At 41.7% G+C, this 19,314-nt stretch overlaps 1 protein-coding gene across 4 annotated transcripts in view; it reads right to left on the bottom strand.

Annotated features, from left to right (window-relative positions):
• The window catches only part of LOC121666178 (ephrin type-B receptor 5), a 66,729-nt gene that overhangs the window by 10,203 nt on the left and 37,212 nt on the right, over window positions 1-19,314 (bottom strand). For all 4 annotated transcript variants that reach the window (XM_042031387.1, XM_042031386.1, XM_042031388.1 and 1 more), the window contains exons 5-8: window positions 11,191-11,346; window positions 9,865-10,203; window positions 1,199-1,323; window positions 47-209 (exon numbers count right to left, since the gene is read on the bottom strand). In XM_042031387.1, coding sequence (XP_041887321.1) covers window positions 47-209; window positions 1,199-1,323; window positions 9,865-10,203; window positions 11,191-11,346 — 783 coding nt within the window. The remainder of the gene's footprint in view (window positions 1-46; window positions 210-1,198; window positions 1,324-9,864; window positions 10,204-11,190; window positions 11,347-19,314) is intronic.

The following is a 19,314-nucleotide window of genomic DNA, read 5'->3' on the forward strand; positions in this document are numbered from 1 at the left end:
GTAAGGTGATCATGTGCAGACCTCGGGACAAAATGGTAGCACTCACCTCCTGTTGAAGTCTGGAAATACATCTTCCCACTGTAAGGGCCGTAGCCGACTGCTGTCCTAGCGCGCACTTGGAAGGCATAGATCTTGCCTGGGCTCAGGCTTGATATGGTGGCCATGTTGGTCTCACTAGTTAAGGTCAGTGAATTATCCTCATCTTCTGCCTGTGAATTTCAATGACCAAAAAGGAATGTGAAACTTCTGCCTACACTGCTTGCTCCCCTCATCAAGGCATGACAGTTTCCATGTCAACCCAGTATTCTTTGAGCCTCTTACAGAGCCTCCCAACAACAGCTGCTATTCCAGACCTTACTTCCTTGCACACTACTCATTCCTCACTGCTGCTTCTCATTCCCCCAAGCCTGGGCTTCCCACGAAGCTCTGCTAAAGACTCTCAATCTAAACAAAAGTGAGAGACAAAACTTTGTCCTGTGGTTTGCTTTCTACAAACTCCAAATTCATATACTCTCCTAGGAGAATTCAGAGCAAGAACACATGTAATGCTGTGTTCAGGAAGCTGCTAGACATGTTATCACAAATAGCAGTATTTTTTACCACTAACAGTAGCCCTGCAAAATCCCGCGAAAATATTTATGTGAAAGACCAGTAATATGGAATGGGAGTTTGTATGAACAGCCCCACACATCTCTTCCCCTCAAGTCAGATGGATTAGGAGTCACAAGACGTGAATGGAGGACAAATTTGTATTTGCCACCCCGTAATTCCAGCACACAAAGAGGTATTTGCCACTTAGCAAATGAAAGAGTGCATTCCTCCTCATGGAATTTCTTAGAGATGTCTATCCAGGCATAAATGGGGACACAAGACTTCCCCTCAGAAACAAATGACAGACTTGCAGTGAATCCAATTCCAGCAAACGTATTTAGAAACTTCAGCTCCTTCCACTGTTACCTGTGTCAGTTGATGCTAAACTTATTGTTAGCCACAGCTTTTAAGTTTAAACAAGTGTCTTCTCTTTTTTTTTAAATTTACATTGTCCCTAGATGTTTCCAAGTTGGGAAATGCAGATGGACTGATGCCAGGTGACACGTATATCACAAACTTTTGGTATTGCTACTTTGCTTCTTCCTCATAATTGAAGCATTTTTTTCCATCTCCCAGACAGAAGTGCTCAGTATCACTTTCTGCTCACCTTGTCAAAGTAGCGTAGCTGGTAATCCAGGATGATCCCATTGGGCTGGTCTGGCTGAGGCCACGACAGCGTGATGCTATTGGTAGTACGACTCACCTGATGCATCATAGGCACGGCAGAGGGGACTGGAATAAAAGACAGAAAGGGATAAGCTTAAAAATGAACTATAATTGAATATTCATTATGATGAGTAAATAAGTTAGGTCAGCTCTTCCTTTAATTTTCCTTAATTTGCATTATGAAATGCTTTGTAAAATAACCAGAAGAAATCCAGGCACAATACTACTCTGCTGGGAGATACAGTCATTGACAACTCAGACAGAAAGAAAATGAAAAAATCCACATCCAACTGATTATGCACAGGAGTTAGGAAATCATCTGTATTGTAGCTGGAATATAATTCTGATCTTCAAATGTGCAATTTTTACATGCAAGATGAGAAGGTGCTCCATGCCACCACCTTGTTTTAAGATCACGCTTGGACAAAGAATGGGACACTGGTCAGAAGAAAAGCAGAACACATTACTTCTCTTCTGCTTCTCCCCCAGGTTGGAATTCTTTTCCTGGGGGGAAAAAATCAAGGATGGGCTACCAGAGTAATGGAGGCCTCGCATGTGAAGCTTTCTGGAGAATGGAAATCCACTTCTACCAAAACCATTCATGAGCCCATGTGCACACACATGCACACTCTGTGGGTTCATGCAAAAGCTAAGAGACTAGGAGTTTCATCTTAGGAAGAGATTTCCAAGCAAAAATTTCAGGATAATTTTAAGAGGATCTTTCAGCCTGCCAGCTGTCTTTCCACAAAGCTCTTCTCAAGTTTTGCTTTCTCTCTGCAAACAAAATGTCACGTTGCCAAGAAACCTACAGGTAAGCAGCTAGGGAATCCTCATTTTCCTAATGGATGCAACATTTTCAGCAACATTTGAATTTTCCAGAAAAAGCATGCCAATGAAAAGCTGCCACCAAACACCACCGATTTTACAAAATAGACATAAACTTCCTTGATGTGAGGAATGAAGCACATTTGGCAAATGATCAAAACCTGCAGAATAGCATTTTCTTCCCTCATAAATTGCGAAAAAGATAAAAGGATTGTTTTTAATAGCAAGATAAAATTATTCTGAAAAACATATTTCAGAAGGGCTTCAAACAAGACAGGCAAGTGGGAACTAATTTAAAAATGTAAATGAAACAAAAATGTAAGAGTCTAAGCAATAAAATGCTTTCTCTCCTGCTTACTCCTTTCATTTTTTACCATTGCTTGTTCTTCAAATATTACACAACTACTTCACCTGCCATTGAGAATGTTGTGACAAGAATGGAAGAGAGCAACAATTAACCAAGACCATATGTAGCGTTTAAGATGCAAATGAATAATACTATCAAAATGTCAGTAGGTAACTGTCAGTTAACATTTGATCAAGACAGATTGTGCTACATTTAAGGTTCCAAAGAGTTTAACTCCCTTCCCTGAGACATAAAGCAAACACAGAGGGAAAGATGCAAACCTAAATACACAGCTACATTGCCAGGGAACATCCCACTTCTTTCAGCTTTTGGATGAAGATTTTACAGAATTATCAGAGTTAAATCTTCCCTCAATTCCTCTCCTTCCCACCTGCAACAGTTATTCGTCCCTTGCTTCTCATTCCTTCCCAATCCCCAATTTTTCCCCTACCTAGAAGAATTAATCAAATAAAGAAAAAATCAAAACATCACTCAAGCGTATCTCTTGACCATGTGCCACAGCATTCTAGAATGCTCCTATTATCCAGGTATGTCCATCAGTCAGGGTAATCAGATGGTGGTGGTGGGGGCAACCAGGAAAATGCAGCCTGTTGTATTAAAAAATAGCAAATTAGGCACAAATAGGTGATTTGTGCCTAATAAGCAAACAGTGCTTAGGGCAAAAGCCATTAAAAACTCTCAGAAATAAAACCAGCTATGAATCACTGCAAGGCAGGTTGTCTTCAATCTGCCTCTCTGAGATAGAGTGTAGATTTTGATACATGTTTGTCTCTCTTTTAAGGACCTAAAAAATTATGAACCACTGGCCAGGGAGCTCTTCCATCACTTCATGTAAAAAAGATATCAAGACTTCTCCTTTGAAAAATTCCATACTAACATGGTATGAATACTAATACTAAAGTGATGTGCAATGTGACAATGATTGTTGGTGGAGTAAATACATACTTCCTGTCAGAGGTGTATTATCAGGTTATTCTCCCAGTGTTAATACATTAAGAAATAAAAAATTCAAGATTTTATGTCTACAGACATTCAAAGTACCATACCTCCGCTGCCACAGAAGTGCTAGGTGAGTATTTTCCCTTGTTTGCATGCCAACTACTAAAAATGTTTGTAACATAACTTTGCTTTCAAAGCTTTGTTTTGTATACAAAAATGTGTCCAGCTTTATATGGATTTTTCAGTTTTATTCATTTTTTTTTACATGGGGTTTTTATAGACATAGACATGTTAGGTCCCTGTCTAATGGCAGCTGAAATCACAGGGCCTGATTCAGTCCAATCTGGGCAGTTGGACTAGATGATCACTGTAAGTTCATTTCCAACTATTCTATTCTATTCTATTTCTATTTCTATTCTATTCTATTCTATTCTATTCTTTTGTTTACTGAGATTAAAAAAATGCTGTGAGACCAGACCTCTAAGTAAGACTTGTATGGAAAATTCGTGCCCATATCAACCTAGTTAAAGCTGCAAAGAAGTCCAAATACCAGTTAAATACAACTACCAGATTCTGTATTTTGTGGGTTGTCAGTTGCAACCCTTCTACACTGCAGGACAAATTTTTTCCTGGCAGCAGACATGTGCCTGCAAGACTAAATCTATCTCAATCAACAGACTAGGTAAGGAAGGAATGTGAAGGAAGTGCAGACTTGAGCAAGAATATATGGCAATCCCCATTTATGCAGAGCACAGCCAAGTGCGATTCTTGGCAGACCATGAGCATCTCTGGCATGTGACATTCAATCCATATTCCATTCCATGAAGTTACTTCAGGAGAGCCAATGTGACCCCTTTGTGCTTATGCCTGGAGAAGTCCCATGGGTAACGCCCTGGAGGGAAGAGTGACTCAAAAAAGCTAGTTCATGTGCAAGGATTGCCTCTCCCAGGTGCAAGAGCAATCCATCCCAACAAGCATGAATTCAGGCAAAAAATGCCAACAGGACTGCATGTTTGAACAAGGAGCTGCTAGCTAAACTCAAGACACAAAAAGGAGGTACATGGAGGGTAGAAGCATGGATAGGTAGCCTGAGAGGAACATAGAGACATTGTCCAAACACGTAGACATGTGGCTAGTAAAGCCAGAGCCTATCTGGAATCACATCTGGCACAGGATGTCAAAAGCAAGAAGGGTTTCTCTAAGAACAGAAGTAGCTCAAGGAAGAGGGAAAATGTGGGCCAGCTGCTGGATGGTGCAGGGGTCCAGGTGCCACAGGCCACCTTCTTCACATCAGTCTTTCCTAGCAAGTCTTGCCTTTAGGAACACCAGGTCCTGCAGACCTAGGGGAAAGTCTGCAGCTAGGAAGATCTTCCTCATGCCAGATCAGGCGACTGAATATTTAGGCAAACTACATCATTCCATGGCCCCTGATGGAATGCGTCCATCAGGTCACTGCCTCATGCCATTTTGAGACCACTCTTGATAATCTTTGAATCATCATGGTGACTGTGAAAGGTGCATGAGGACTAGTGGAAAAGAAATGTCACTCCTCTGCTCAACATGGGAAAGAAAGAGGATCCAGGGATGTGCAGGCAGCTAAGCCTCACCTTCATCCAAAGGAGTTGTTGAGTCTCCAACTTTGGCCATATTCAAAAGTGTTCTGGCTGTGCAATTTGCTTGAGGTGACCCTGGTGAGCAGAGGGATTGGAGAATACATTCTCCAGAGGTCTTTTCCAAGCTTAGCCATTTTCTGATTCTGAGGAGACACTCATTCAGCAGTACAGACATCCATGGACTACAGACAACTGACTCATGGGTCATCACTCAGCTGGGATTCAAACTAAACCCTGCCAAGGCCTGTGTGTTCTATCTAGTTATTTATCCTTCCATCTTGCCCCACAATCTTCTGAAATTATACAGTTTGATCAACCTCAGGCAGGCCTCTAATGTTCTCTAACATGCTTCTATATTCTCTAATAGTAGTCTCAAATCTGCCATTCTCACTCTTATTTCACTTTCATTACCTCTTCAGGTATCCTATTTTCCTCATCTTCCAAGCAGATGACATGAAGACCCTAGCTTTGTTCCATACAGCTTCCCAAATACCATCTTAAAGCAAGATCAGTCTGAATGCAGCATGGAAATGCCCTTCTTGATGTGTTTATTATCTTATCTTTATTTTAAAAATGTCTTACATTTTCCCACACATTTCACTTTAGTTCTGGCCCTTTCTCTAAATATCCAAAAATCCTTTAAAAGTATCTTGGATTGTCTTCTGCCATAACCTTGTACTTTTGCTCTCTATGGATGAAGAGTGGTTTAAAAGGGCAAATTAGTCAGTTATTTTAACTTCCTTTACCTCTATTATTATTAGGTTTTGTGGATGCATTCCACTCATGCTTAATAAAGAGGAAAATAGCCTTTATGACACAAGGTACCATGTTTTACTTTGTATTTTGTATTTATACTTGCTCAAAAGGTTTTTGCCTTCATTTAAACAGTAACTGAAACCTGAATTGTGGAAACAAGCACATCCATTCTCTGCTCATGCTGCAGAGATTGGGCATAGTGAAGAGAGAAACTGGAATAGTTCCTTTTTGTGGTGTGACCACAGAAATTGTTATTAATTCCCAGTCATAGCTGGGCAAATCCATTAAAGATGGCTAAGTTGACAAATATCATTAACGTCACTAAGGGAAAAATTAGAACTTAAAAGAGTATTTTTGCTGTTCCTACGTGAATAGAAAACAAAAAAGTTGAATTCTTAGGGAACTTTGGTTGGTGCTCAGGGTTGGCAATTAGGTAATAAATAAGGAAACAGCTAACTACTTTGAAAAACAATTTTTTCATTCAGAGGACAATGAACACTCACACTCCACTTGCTGTACCTGCTGGCTTTAGCCTGACAAAACACAATAGTATGTAGTTTTTGACAGCTCTCTTCTTATTTCTTTCTTGTTTTGAACTAGAAAATGCCTTGCCTTTGTCCCTGCTTTGGCCAAGTAAATCTACTGTACTCTTTTGGCTCTCTTTGGAAAAGCAAACATCTTCAAGCAATTCATCATTTCCCTTCATAATCTCATAATCACACTTGGCATTTAAATTCTTTCCTCTTATCATACCATTTCATGTGAAAATCTTCTGTCAGGTCCTCTTAAACTTCCTGGCACTACCCAAAAGTGTCCTTGTCCCTATTCAGCCTCTTACACAAACCTTCAGACTGTCTAGCACTCATTTCTGCAGCTCTACAGATTTTTGGTATCGCCAGGTCCCACTGCTCTGATTCCCATTGATGCAGAAGGCTGCTACATGTATTTTCACAGGTACAAGGCAACCTGGTCAAAAAACAACCTTTATCCTCATATACCTCTACTAGCTCTCAGAATGTCTGGATTCAGTTAAAAAAAATCCCAATACACTTGCTTTTAGAAGTCTGCATTGATTTGTTCCAACATTTAAATCTCTGCTGCCTTTCTCTCTTCCTCTTCTTTCTAGGAACGCAACAACTGCCTGAACGAATAAGCTCCGTAGCATGTCTCTGGCAACAGACATTACTACATGCTTCAGTGAAACTTGCAGAGGAAAAATGGTCGTTCCAGGTAGTTACAGCTGTGCAGAGAAGAAGTTTCTTCACAGTCTTTTAAATGAAAACCTGACTTCTGTCCAGGGACATGAGAAGAGGTATTTGTTTACCCTGATAAGTACACTTGAAGATGCTAAAATAACGAATAAAATTTTACTCAGGTTTTTTTTTGTAATAATGTGGTAGGAGTTTAAGTTCTTTGCATTTTTGTGTGTCAGGTTCACACCTGTGAAGAAGTGTAACTTAATTAGAATTACATAATTACCTTTCATCATGTGGTTTCTGTTATCTGGAACAGCCTTCCAACATCTCTCTATACATCCTGACATTTATTTAGGTATTCACCCTCAGCACTTCAAACCTGAGCTGAAAGCAATTCCCTTCTCTTGTCTCATCTCTGTACAGTTCTTCCGGTGATTAGCATATCATATTTGCATTTCACACTATTACTATCCAAACAGGTTTTATTATTGCTATCCAAACAGATCTCATATTTCAGGTTAAGTCTTATTATAGTAAAGGACATTTTTCAGTGCCAGCCCTTCTTATTCTGGTCTCAGGCACATGGTCACTGAAGAGTAGGAACATCATGATCAGTCTGCCACAGAAAACTGTGATTGTGTAACCAAAGGATCCTATCATGCTCTGAAAAAGGGCCAGAAGACTGCAAGGGGTAAGCAAACTCCTAGAGGAACAGTGTTTTGGAGACAAAGATGGAGAGTGACTAGGTATCACGGCAAAAAGAAAAAATAGAATTATTTCCATACAGAATATTGCCTAAGATATCTCTAATGAAGGGGCAGGAGTATTTTTTGGACCAGCAACTGGAAGAAGAGAGAGGACTCTGATGTATAAGTAAGAAGAAGCTTCAGAAACTGCAGGACTGGAGGGTCTTTTTTTGGGTCATCTTTAATTCAATAGAGAGAAAATTTTTGCTGTGGCCCTTTATTCTGAAAGTGTACCTTTTTCCAGTCTGCTTTTCTTTATGTACCCTTCTTGTTTCCCTGTGCCCTTTTTGTCTCTCTCAGCATGTAAAACCCTGAAATTTTGATCTCTGCTTGTATAATAATAATAATAATAGTAATAATAGAAATAGTAGTAATTGTTATAATAACACAACATCAACAAACAATGCTGAAGTGAAAAGCTGCTGAAGGGATCAAAAGGAGGGGGTATGGATGAGACAGGCCATGTGATGGAGGAAGCAGGGCCTAGTTAGTATGAGCTGTCAGTACAAATCGAGGGCAGCTCATCTCAAGCTCACTCCTAATGATCCCAAGGAAAAGCAAGGAAAGAAAAACTGCGACCAAACACAAAAAGAAGCCACTCAGTACACACTGATGTTTAAGAAAGTTGTCGTCCCCTGAAACAGCTTTACTGCACAAGAGAAGCACCTTAGAGAGAGGCACCCAACACACCCAAGACACCCAGAGACACCAAGAGACACCTGGAAGAGCAGGAGTGGTCAGAAAAATCAAACAGAAGCAGAAGAAGAGAGTAGATTTGGTGATTCTGGGAAGGAGGAGGAAGCAGCTACTCAATTAAGTTATCTCTGATAGAGATAAGAAGGTTGACATGAGAAGCATGAAGAAAGAGAATTCTGTAGGATGTTAATAGAACACCCACCTTTCTCCAGAAGAAGCTAAAGGACTGTCTGGAATTACCACACAAATTACCCACCCACATTTTACAGTAAACAAAAGCTGATCACCCACTTGCAGCCAGCCTCTTAAGGGAACCAGGGATCCTATAGGTGCTCTGCTACTCAATGTCTGCCAGGTAACACTTCAAAGGGAACAAACAGATCAACCCCCTGGCATCTGCTAACAGTAGGAAATTAGTTGGGGGGTACATATATATTCCCTTTCTTTCCATATAATAGAAGCAGAAATGATAAGATGTGATTTAACCAAGACCATGATGCCACATCTGGTTTCACAGCACTTCTCTGGATCTTTACCAAAACCTTGTTCTGCAGGGGTTTCCACACTACACTACAGGATTTGTTTCAGTTTAATATTTACACAACTCTAAATGTTTGCAGACATTTTCTGTCACTCAGTTCAAAATGCTCCCCCTCTTTCTCCTCTTCATCACATTACTCCTCATTATATCCTCTTAAACAAGCTGTGTATAATTCCTCTCCATATTAGCTTATACATGCTTGTGAAGAACAACATATGCCCAGTCTCTTAATGCTGACATTTAGCAGAACTCTATGCCTGGATGTATGTTTCTCTCCAGCTCCAGTCCTTGTAAATGATATTTACAGGAAATAGAACTCCTCTGACTGCCCACACAAGCCATTAGTATCTTAGTTTAGTTATCCCCACGGTTTAGTTTCTAGTTACAAGGATCACGACATCTTTGAATATAACTGCAAAACACATTTTAATATTTCTACCATGTAAAGAGGAAAAAAAGTTGTTTATTAACAGGAAAATAAGAAGATGAAATGAAGAGGAGTAGGGGATAGAGAAAATGAAGAGGAAATTAAGAAATGCTCACTAAGAACTTCTCTGGCAAGGTGATGCTCACAAAATCCTCGTCAAACCCTGATAGTGTCCCCTCTCTTGCACAATGAAACAACATGCTTTGTCTGACCCACAGTGCTACATCTCCCATTGGAATCTGCTCCAGGGCAGCCTCTTCCCCAAGAACCACATTAGCTGCTAAACTTGAGTTTTTCTGCCAAGAGGAAAGAATGGAAAGCCCATTTAGATAAGGCAGGAACAGGAAGGGCAAAAGTGAAACTGCAGAACTAGCTGGGCAGGATAAAAAAAGCCACACCACACAAGTAAAAATACAAAACTCCAGGATTCAAAAGATACAAGCAAATCAAATGAGAAAGAGAAGTAGAAACTCCGGGGCTCGGATGCAGAGGTCTCCTCACCTGTCTGGCTGGTGCTAACATTGATGGTGGCAAAGTGGGGTGCTTCTGAACTCAGCTCAGTCACCAGGTTGACGGCCTGGATCTCGAAGGTGTAGTGCACACGGGCCAGGAGGTTGGAGACTTGCACGCGGCTCTCGGTCAGCCCCACCTGGCGCGGCTCGAACTGCACGCTGTCCCCGCAGCGCACGCACGGCCCCGCCGACCCCGCCGGGCACACCTTGCAGATCACATTGAAGAAAACGTCCTTGCGGCCACCCAGGTCCTTCGGGAGGCGCCAGGTCAGCAGCACGTTGGAGCCAACAATTTCATAGCTGAGGTCACGAGGAGCAGAGGGGATGCCTAGAAAACAGAATGAAAGATCCAAATCCCATGAAAGAATGGGAGAGAGGTGAGGGAAGGGAAAAGCAAAGCAAAGGGAAAAGAATAGAAGAACAAGTTGCTTTTTCTTGTCATTCTTCCTCTTCTTTAGTTGTTTCTTTGAGCGAGGCTAAGAAAAACATTCTCTTTGCTACATCAAGCACACACTTACATAAACAAAGGAACAACTGTATTAGCACATTTTAGACAAACAAAATTATAAAGAAGGGTCTTTGTTTCAAGGGTGTGACTTTTTCATTTCCGTAGAACAGGGAAGTGCCAATCCCTTGAAATTTTAAACTTTGCACAACCTTAGTAAAGATTGCTCTCTACTGAGACCTGTAATTCTCTCCTTCGGCATCTAATATGTCTGAACTTTCTCAGACTACCGTTAACCTGTTCCATCTATTCCAGGAACTGCATACCAGTTTTGCCTGCAATTATTCCTGGTGCCAGCCAGATTCCTCAATGGCATCAGGGGTAAACTCTGACAGCTGAAAAACTGCCCATTCTGTGCATTCCAACACCTCCCGTGATGGCAGAGAGACAGCGAAGAGAAGGAGGAAAATGCAGAGGGTGAGAAGAAGGCATGGGGATGAGTGGGACAAGACACTGCAGCTAAGAAGTGAAAAGTTCAGAAAGGTAGAAGTAGGCAGCAGAACTGTGCTGCTAAACCTGGGCACAGACACAAAGCAAGACAGGAAGGGTAGGGACAGAGAGGCTGAGCTCAGTAACAGGGAGGGGCAAGGGAAACATTATTTACAGAATATTTCCCTTTGAAGGCTGTAATGAAACCCAAGAATCCTCATTCTCACCATTACTCTGTAGTCAGGTGCAGAAGCAAAGGGAAGTTTTGGGATATTTCAAAGCTCTTGAGATGAAGGGAATTGCAACCCCCCCAAGTCATCCAGGCACATTCTCTCTCATTAACTGCCCTTGTGCTTGCAAACACTTCATCCAAACACTTACCAGTGCAGGGAGCATCAGAATTGTCTGAAGCAGATCGATAGTACCGGTTCTGACACACACACTCCCGGGAACCCGGCAGTGGAGCGTGGCTGTGGGCAGGGCACAGATGGCAGGGCTCATCTCCCACAGATACTTTAAAGAAACCAGGGGGACAGGCTAAGAGGAGGAAAATAAGAGAGGCAGAAGCAGGAAAATCATTAATTCAGATTTCAGAAACACTGTAACCTTATTTACATTCAACTCGTGCTGCTACTGCTGGGAGAAGTTACTGCATAGAGCCACTACCAGTTTTGGTTCTTTATGGAGCGTATTTTGTTCAAGCTGCAATTTCAAAACAGTTTATTTTATTCTATATGTAAGTGTTTAGATTGATTTCACTGGCAGATGAAAGAGAACCAGCAGAGAACTGAGACAGCTTTGGCCACCTCAAATAATTGTCTTCTCATTATTCACTCAAAGAGCTTTTAAACTGGAGAATCCAAAGAGCCCAGCCAAGTGATTTGTCTTGAAATATCTAACAGCTACCCACATCTCCTTCCCCCCACCTAACACAGCCACAAAATTGGATTTTTTATGCTGCCTACAACAGATTCATTACTTTAAGTCATATACACTACCATGGCTGATTAAGCATTAAAACTAAGAGCAGACACTAAGATTGGCAGTCCTGTTTTTTTTCCTGTAGGTCTGAAAACTTCCCAGTAATGGATAAAAGCACGTTAATTAGTCAAATGTAATCTGCATAGGAACATGTATTTGCAACAAGCTGAAACAAGGATGGAAATCCATCCCACGGGGAAAGAAAATGAAAAATAACTTATTAACAATGTGAGAGTATGGTACATTCTAGGTTTGGCAAAGATGCCTAACAGGAGGTGCTTGGACCTAGTACTGAAGTGCTAGGATACAGATTTTACTGTTTTTATCTAAGTTTTCTAAAGTTGATTTCCTACATAAATAGATACAGCTCTTTTAGATTTTATGGACTAACAAAACTCAGGTAAAAGTTCATTTGCAGCTGACATTTTGTTCATTAATTTCACAATAAAAAGCATTTACAAGGAATGGGAAACTTTCAGATAGATACCAGATAAGCATTTGATGTCAAAAGACACAAGGGACACCCTCAAGAGCAGAACTGTCCTAGGGGTGACCATAAGCAGAATATTCCAAAGGACTGTGGATAGCAAAAAGTTATTTAAAAGAAGCAAAGCCAGTAAGAGAAGAATACTGTGTAGAGGCGTTATATGAAATCAGGATCATATGTGCTCAATCCCCTTTGCGGTTACAGGCGCAGTCCGCAAATAACAGCCCATAACAGCTATGGAGTCCCATCAGGTTTATGCCTCTTGTATTACTTCATCTTCTCTGTTGAAACTCTTCTTGGATGCAGAGCAACCTCCACATGAACAGAGTGTTAAGTCCTGGAACAGGTCGGACCATAAAGGGGACTTCAACAACTCTGAATAAGAGCTGTTAGATAGGGGAGCACTGTTTCTTCCCAGCACTCAAAAAACGACAACAATCAGCGCGTGATACGTTGCCATTTGGAAAGGAAAGGGGAAGAAGAGACTGTAATCTTCTTGTGATGGATGATGGTTAGAAAAGTGCAACTGCCTTTGCCTTCAGGCCTTTATCCAGCAGAAAATCAAACTAATTCTCATATGGAGAGCTATGTCCGTATGTTCATACGGACAAAAAAAAGTATGTAAGATTTTATCCACTTTATAAATTATACACCTTTCACTCAATTTAAGGCTCTCTGAACAGCCACAGATGTAGAATATAATTTTTACACTTCTTGGCAAATGCACCTGTACTGAAACCATGAGTAGTATGAATGGGAAATTCTCATTCAATGCACTGCATAGTCATTCCACCAAAATTTCAGGGATCTTTCTCTGTTTCAAATTTGAGAATGCTGAACTTAATGTATCTTTATTTGCTTAAAAGTGATTTTATCTCATCTGTTTTTTTCTTGCATCAAACTCCTTCTGAGCCCTTGTCGAGGCTTAGAACTAATGGCACATTCATTCCACTTGTCAAGGTAGACCCTGCAGAATGGTTCTTTTCTTTTATTCAGTATTACAGCCTGATATCAAGTGGGACAACGATCTTCCTGCTAGTCACAATAATGAAAATGAACAGGTAATGGTAATGTCTGTCATGTATGTGATGCTAAAGGGAAATCTGCAGAGGGTACAGACTTTACCCCGCCATATAAAACCACATTTACCCTACAAGGACGGTGCTAAAAGAATTCAGATAGATTCACCTTTAGCCCAATTGCAAATCATATGGAAAGCTAGCAAAGCTGTGAATGAAGAATTTGTCTGGCATTTAGTAAATAAAACTAATTTAAAAATAAACATGTTGTGTTAAAATAAATAAACATTTATTTTTACACAGTTCTTTGAAGTCTACTGGCAATTTGCTGTTGAGCTTGGAGATGCAGGGATGAGGTGTGCAGAGATAGCACGCTGTTGATGAGTTAGACAAAGGTAGTAAGCACAAGTGCAGTGTTGTAGGTTTTATGCAATGGAACAAAATGGTGCAGCACCTCCTCAGTAAAGAAAGCCAGTCTATGTGAGTAATGATGCCTTTTCCTGGTCTTAAAATCAAGAATCATGGTTAGAAAACGGTTAGAAGGGGAAAAGGGATTTTACCTTGGTATTTATTTTAAGGATCCTTAGGTGCACTACGTCCAGGTCAAATGCACCTCAATGCACACAGCAATGCACCCCCCAAAGATCTGGTATAATATTCTAGGTCTTACTAATTAGCATATCTATCAAAGATTGCCCAATGAGAGGCTCAAATGAGCCTCCCCCTCCCCAAGGAACCTTCCCCTGGATGGTTCTATCTTAGTTTACAAATTGTTCTGGAGAGGACCTTGGGGTCTGGGGCTTCTAAGATGGTTAGTCTCCTAACATAACAAATAAGTCTAAGAATGTAGGCTAAAAACCACTAAGAATACAAAAGCTATAAAATGGTATATAGAAGGGGTATAAAAGAAAAGGCAAAAAATCATCATGGCGTCAGTAAGAGCACCTCTATTGCTTAAAAGGCCGTGCAAGACTTCATCAATGCTATGGGCAGTCACTCCAAGTGACCATAAACATTCAAAAGCTGCTTCTAAAAACCAACCAACCAACACACAGAGCAAGAACACAAGCCTTTGCACAGGGACATGGTGTCAGCTAACAATGTTATCTGTTCCTATCACTGATGCAGGACACTAATATAGAGACAACACTGAAATAGTTATGTGTAACAAACACTAGTGATCAAATACTTACACCTGTGCTAATTGCCTCACAAAATCTAATTTCACTGTCCATGCACTGTGTTTGACATTATATGTCAGAACCATATGCAAATGCAGGTCATTGCTGTCTCCCCTAGCACTGCCCAATGTCCAATGCCTTTTGTCTTGTCCCACTGAGGTGACTCCTTGCTACCTATGAGACCTCTTACTCATTGAGGCAGCATCTATTTGTGACTGCAATCCCAGAACGGTAAGAGTCACTCAATGAAGAATTGCTTGTTTATGCTCAAGAGTAAGGACAGCATGAGAACAGGTGACTTCACAGTAATTTACATGTTTAAAAAAGAATATTTCCACCAACTAAAGTAGCAGACTTCTGACAAAACCTTCAAATACGAGCAGCAGACAAAAAAAGGAAAAAGAAAAAAAAAAAAAAAGCCTAAGCACATTTAAGAAGGAACTTGGCCCATTTCTGAATCGATTTTGATACAGTTGCCGTTTACAGTAAAGTAGCAGAATTAATGTAAACACATCTCCTCCTTCCAACATCTCCAGGTCAAATATTCCCTTGTCCTTTATTTAACTTAAGCAGAAGAAGCCACATAGTCTCATTAATAAGCACTATACTTGAGCTGAGTAAACTGAACAAATAAAATTTCACTGCAGCTGTTCCACCAAAAAAACGAATTTCAGTATTATGTTCACATGTCCTATGTGCTAGACCAGAGTAGACTGATGTCTTGGCTACACCAGGGCATCTCAGAGGGCTTTCAATATTTATCTGTGAAAAACTGGATCGAGCTGAGGGGCTGACAGCTGGAATCAGCCTCCCATTCAGAGGCACTGATCTTCAAGGGGGACTACAACTACCTTACTATCTACTGGAGGAGGAACACAGCAGGGTAGAAGCGTTTCAGGAAGTTCCTGGAAAGCATCAGGAACTACTTCCAGACCCAAGCAATAGAGGAGACAATGAGGGGAGGTGCCCCCTGGACGTGATGCTCACAAACAAGGAAGGGCTCACTGGTGATGTGAAGGTTGAAGGCAGCCTTGGCTACAGTGACCATGACATGTGGAGTTCAAGATTGAGAGTGCAGTGAACAGAGCAAAAAGCAAGCTCACAACACTGAACTCTGGGAGAGCAGATGTGACCACCTTGGTGATCCGGAGGAGTCCTGTGGGGTAATGCTCTGGAATGAAGAGTGACTCAAAAAAGTTCATGTGCAAGGATTGCCTCTCCCAGGTGCAAGAGCAATCCATCCCAACAAGCATGAATTCAGGCAAAAAATGCCAACAGGACTGCATGTTTGAACAAGGAGCTGCTAGCAGAGAAAGGAAGCACATGGAAGGCAGAAGCACGGACAGGTAGCCTGAGAGGAACATAGAGACACTGTCCAAACACGTAGACATGTGGCTAGGAAAGCCAGAGCCTACCTGGAATCACATCTGGCACAGGATGTCAAAAGCAAGAAGGGTTTCTCTAAGAACAGAAGTGGCTCAAGGAAGAGGGAAAATGTGGGTCAACTGCTGGGTGACACAGGTCACCTTCTTCACATCAGTCTTTACTAGCAAGACCAGTCTTTAAGAACTCTAGGTCCTGGAGACCTTGGGGAATTCTGCAGCAAGGAAGATGATCTTTACCTTCTACGCAGCTTTGGTGAGGGTACACCTGGAGTCCTGTGTTGAGTTCTGGGCTCCCCAGTACACTAGAGACAGTAACATATTGGGGAGAATCCAGCAAAGGGCCATAAAGATGGTTAAGGGGATGGAATATTTCTCACAGGAGGAGAGGCTGGTAGAGATGGGACTGCTCAGCCTGGAGAAGAGAAAGCTTCCAGCAATCTCATGAATGTACAGAAATAGTTGAAGGGAGGATGCAAAGAGGACAGAGCCAGGGTCTCTTCAGTGTTTCTCAGTGACAGGCCCAGAGGTGAAGGGCACAAAATGAAACACAGGAGGTTCCCTCTGAACCCAGGAAACAATTTTTTACCATGAGAGTGACCGAGCACTGAAGCAGGTTACCCAGAGGGGTTGCAGAGTCTCCCTCCTTAGAGAATTTCAAAAATAGTCTGGACCTAGTGCTGGGCAAATTGCTGGAGATGACCCTGCTTGTACAGGGAAGAGGTTAAGGTACGCTCCAGAGATCTCTTCCAAGTGGAGCTATTCTGTGTTATCCCTTAAACACAAGCCAATTAAAATGTGCGGATAGAATCCTGTGGTCTTGGCTGCCTCATTGCCAGATCACTCATCACATACATGATTGTGGGTGGACAGGGAACAATGAATGGAAAGTTCTTGACACTAGACTACATCTCATTTCAGATGTTCAGAAGTGAAATGAGAATAGATTGTCAGGTTCCCTCTGAGGGAGGGGCCTGAGAAAAGACTTTAAACAAGGACAGAAAAGTGTAAAGAAAAACAATAAGTAAGAGAGTCACCTGCCTGGCTCCACTCACATTACAGAAATTGCACCTGAAGAACTGAGGAGCGGAATACTGAGCAACTTAGGAGCAAAGATCTCTCCACAGTGATTATTTTTTATTGTCTAGTGAAAAAAATAATTACTACATAAACCTATAATCTCACGCTGTTATTTCCAGGAGGGATGGCAGATACAGAGAAACAATCATGCTTTGAAACTCTCATTCTGCCCCTGGGTATTTCTATTTCCAGAAGAAAAACAGCAAAATGAAATCATATAGCATACTGCAAGCAAAGCTGATTTACAGCGATTAAACATGATTCACATCTCTCTCACCTTCCTAATGAAAATATAGTTGGAAAAAGTATACTGTGGCCTAAATTTTGTTGTTGCTTGTATTTTACATCTGTAATTTTGGCCAAAATGGCTGGACTGAGTAAAGCAAACACTAACTGGCCTCCAGCTAAAAGAAGCTAAAGAATGGCCTCCAAAGGCAGGCATTGCAGCTATCACAACTTTCTGCTTCCACCTGAACCCTGCCTCTGCATCCAGTCAGGGAGCTGCTTACATTCATGAGCACCTTTATCCCTTTCCAAAACTACCTAAGATAGGCTAGCCCACAGCACTCAGGACTTTAGCCCTCAGATAGCAATAGTAATTGTTCCCAGGACATGGAGCTTTTCCTGGCATTGCCTCAGTCCAGTCACTATAAATAGTATATCGAAGGTCAAGTCAGGAGGAAAGAGAAAAAAATTCCCTAGCAATCTAAATAGGCAACAGCAACTTCCTTTTATTCAAGCAGTTACAGTGAGCCTAGGGCTGTCTTCACACACACAGAATCCATCCCTCATTTGTTTCTGAATGATCTTACCTTGCATACCCTTCTTACTGCAGATCACGGCATTAGGTCCACTTGCCATGGTCCTCCAGTCTCTGCAGATGACTGTGTTCACTTGAGACAGTCGTAACAAATATTCAGGCTGAAGCAGGCCCACTGTCACTAGGACTAGTATGCTTTCCTGCAGTGAGCACTACCACTTCAGGACCATCCCAGAGAAAGCCTGAACAAGAGCGGCTTCTCCTGAAACACCTCCAGTGTGTTCCTGGAGAACATCTTCACATGAAACACGAACACCAGCTAAGCCACAGGCCTTTTTGCCGGCGATCGTACCACTTATCATCCCCCGGGCACCAGGACTTTCCAAGAAAACACGGATCTAGCTCTGATTGATTCACAATATCCAATGCAAGGACAGAAGGTTGCAGAGCTAGCACCTCAGGGGGCAGAGCAAGCTGCCACTTCCCATCAAGTCAAGGCTACTATGAAAGGAGAAGGCAGAGTTTGGAGTGCGCAAGCGCTTTTCCCTCAGCTTGTCTCAGTCATTTTTCATATCTTGGCACAGTGTCAGAATGCCACAACAGTTCAGCTGGGCACAGCTCATCTCAGACACTGACCCAGTTTTCATCAGCTTCCCCTACAACACTCGCCCCTGTGTTTGCCTGACTGCTCACTGGAGACAAGTTCCACCCGGGAGGCCAGAGGAGCAGCTTCTGACAGACTTCTAACAATAACAAATACCAAAACCAGCAGAGAAAAGTGCTGGAATTGTGGAGTGGCAAGAAAGAGAGGGATAAAGAAAATGAAAATGAAGAGAGGACAGACCAAGAACCAAAGAGGTTAAGAAAGAGGCATTAAAAAGCTCACTCAGATGGTAAGGGCAGAGAGGAAATATTCTGAGAACTAAACAAAAGGCAGCAAGTGGAGAAGGACCAAGGGAACTTCAACAGAGCTTTAGGTACACCCAACAGTGACTTTAGGGAATGGGATACAGGTGACACTGACTTTTTGTATGCAGATATGACTTGGAACTGAACTGGGACACAGGAAGACATTTAGAAGAGCATAAAATTGCTCTCTTCTTGACTGAGACAAGTGATCTGTTTCTGTTATGGGAGTTCTGCTCCCAGGTGTACTATGGGGCAGCAAGAATAAATACTAGATGAGAGAGTATTGAAAATGAACAGTGTCAAAGCTGGCAGTGGAGTCAAACTGGGAAGGATGAATAGACACAGCTCAATTTGAGGCCTGGGGAAAATGGGATGTGCAGAGCTACAGAGGGCCTCAAATGAGAATGACTCTAGGCAAAGGGATGGAGTTTGGCACTTAGAGAGAGGGCAGGATGATGGAAAGGAGTTAGTAACTGACAATATTGTAGAAATATGATGTAGACATTTAGACATTACATTTCTCAAAATGTTAGAAAGATAGCATAATTAGCATGCAGAAAACACACTAGAAAATAAAAATTTTAGTGTTTTTTAGATAAAGCACTTCTTCCCCTCCCCCCCATAAATGTCTATGGCTAGCTTATGGTGATAGTAAATTCCCACTGGGCCAGGCTACTGCACAGTGACTGCTACCGTGCATCTTGCA

This window comes from Corvus kubaryi, unplaced genomic scaffold (assembly GCF_017639235.1).
Source record: "Corvus kubaryi isolate FWS band 111438036 unplaced genomic scaffold, C.kubaryi_AGA036_p1.0 37341, whole genome shotgun sequence".
Taxonomy (NCBI): Eukaryota; Metazoa; Chordata; class Aves; order Passeriformes; family Corvidae; genus Corvus; species Corvus kubaryi.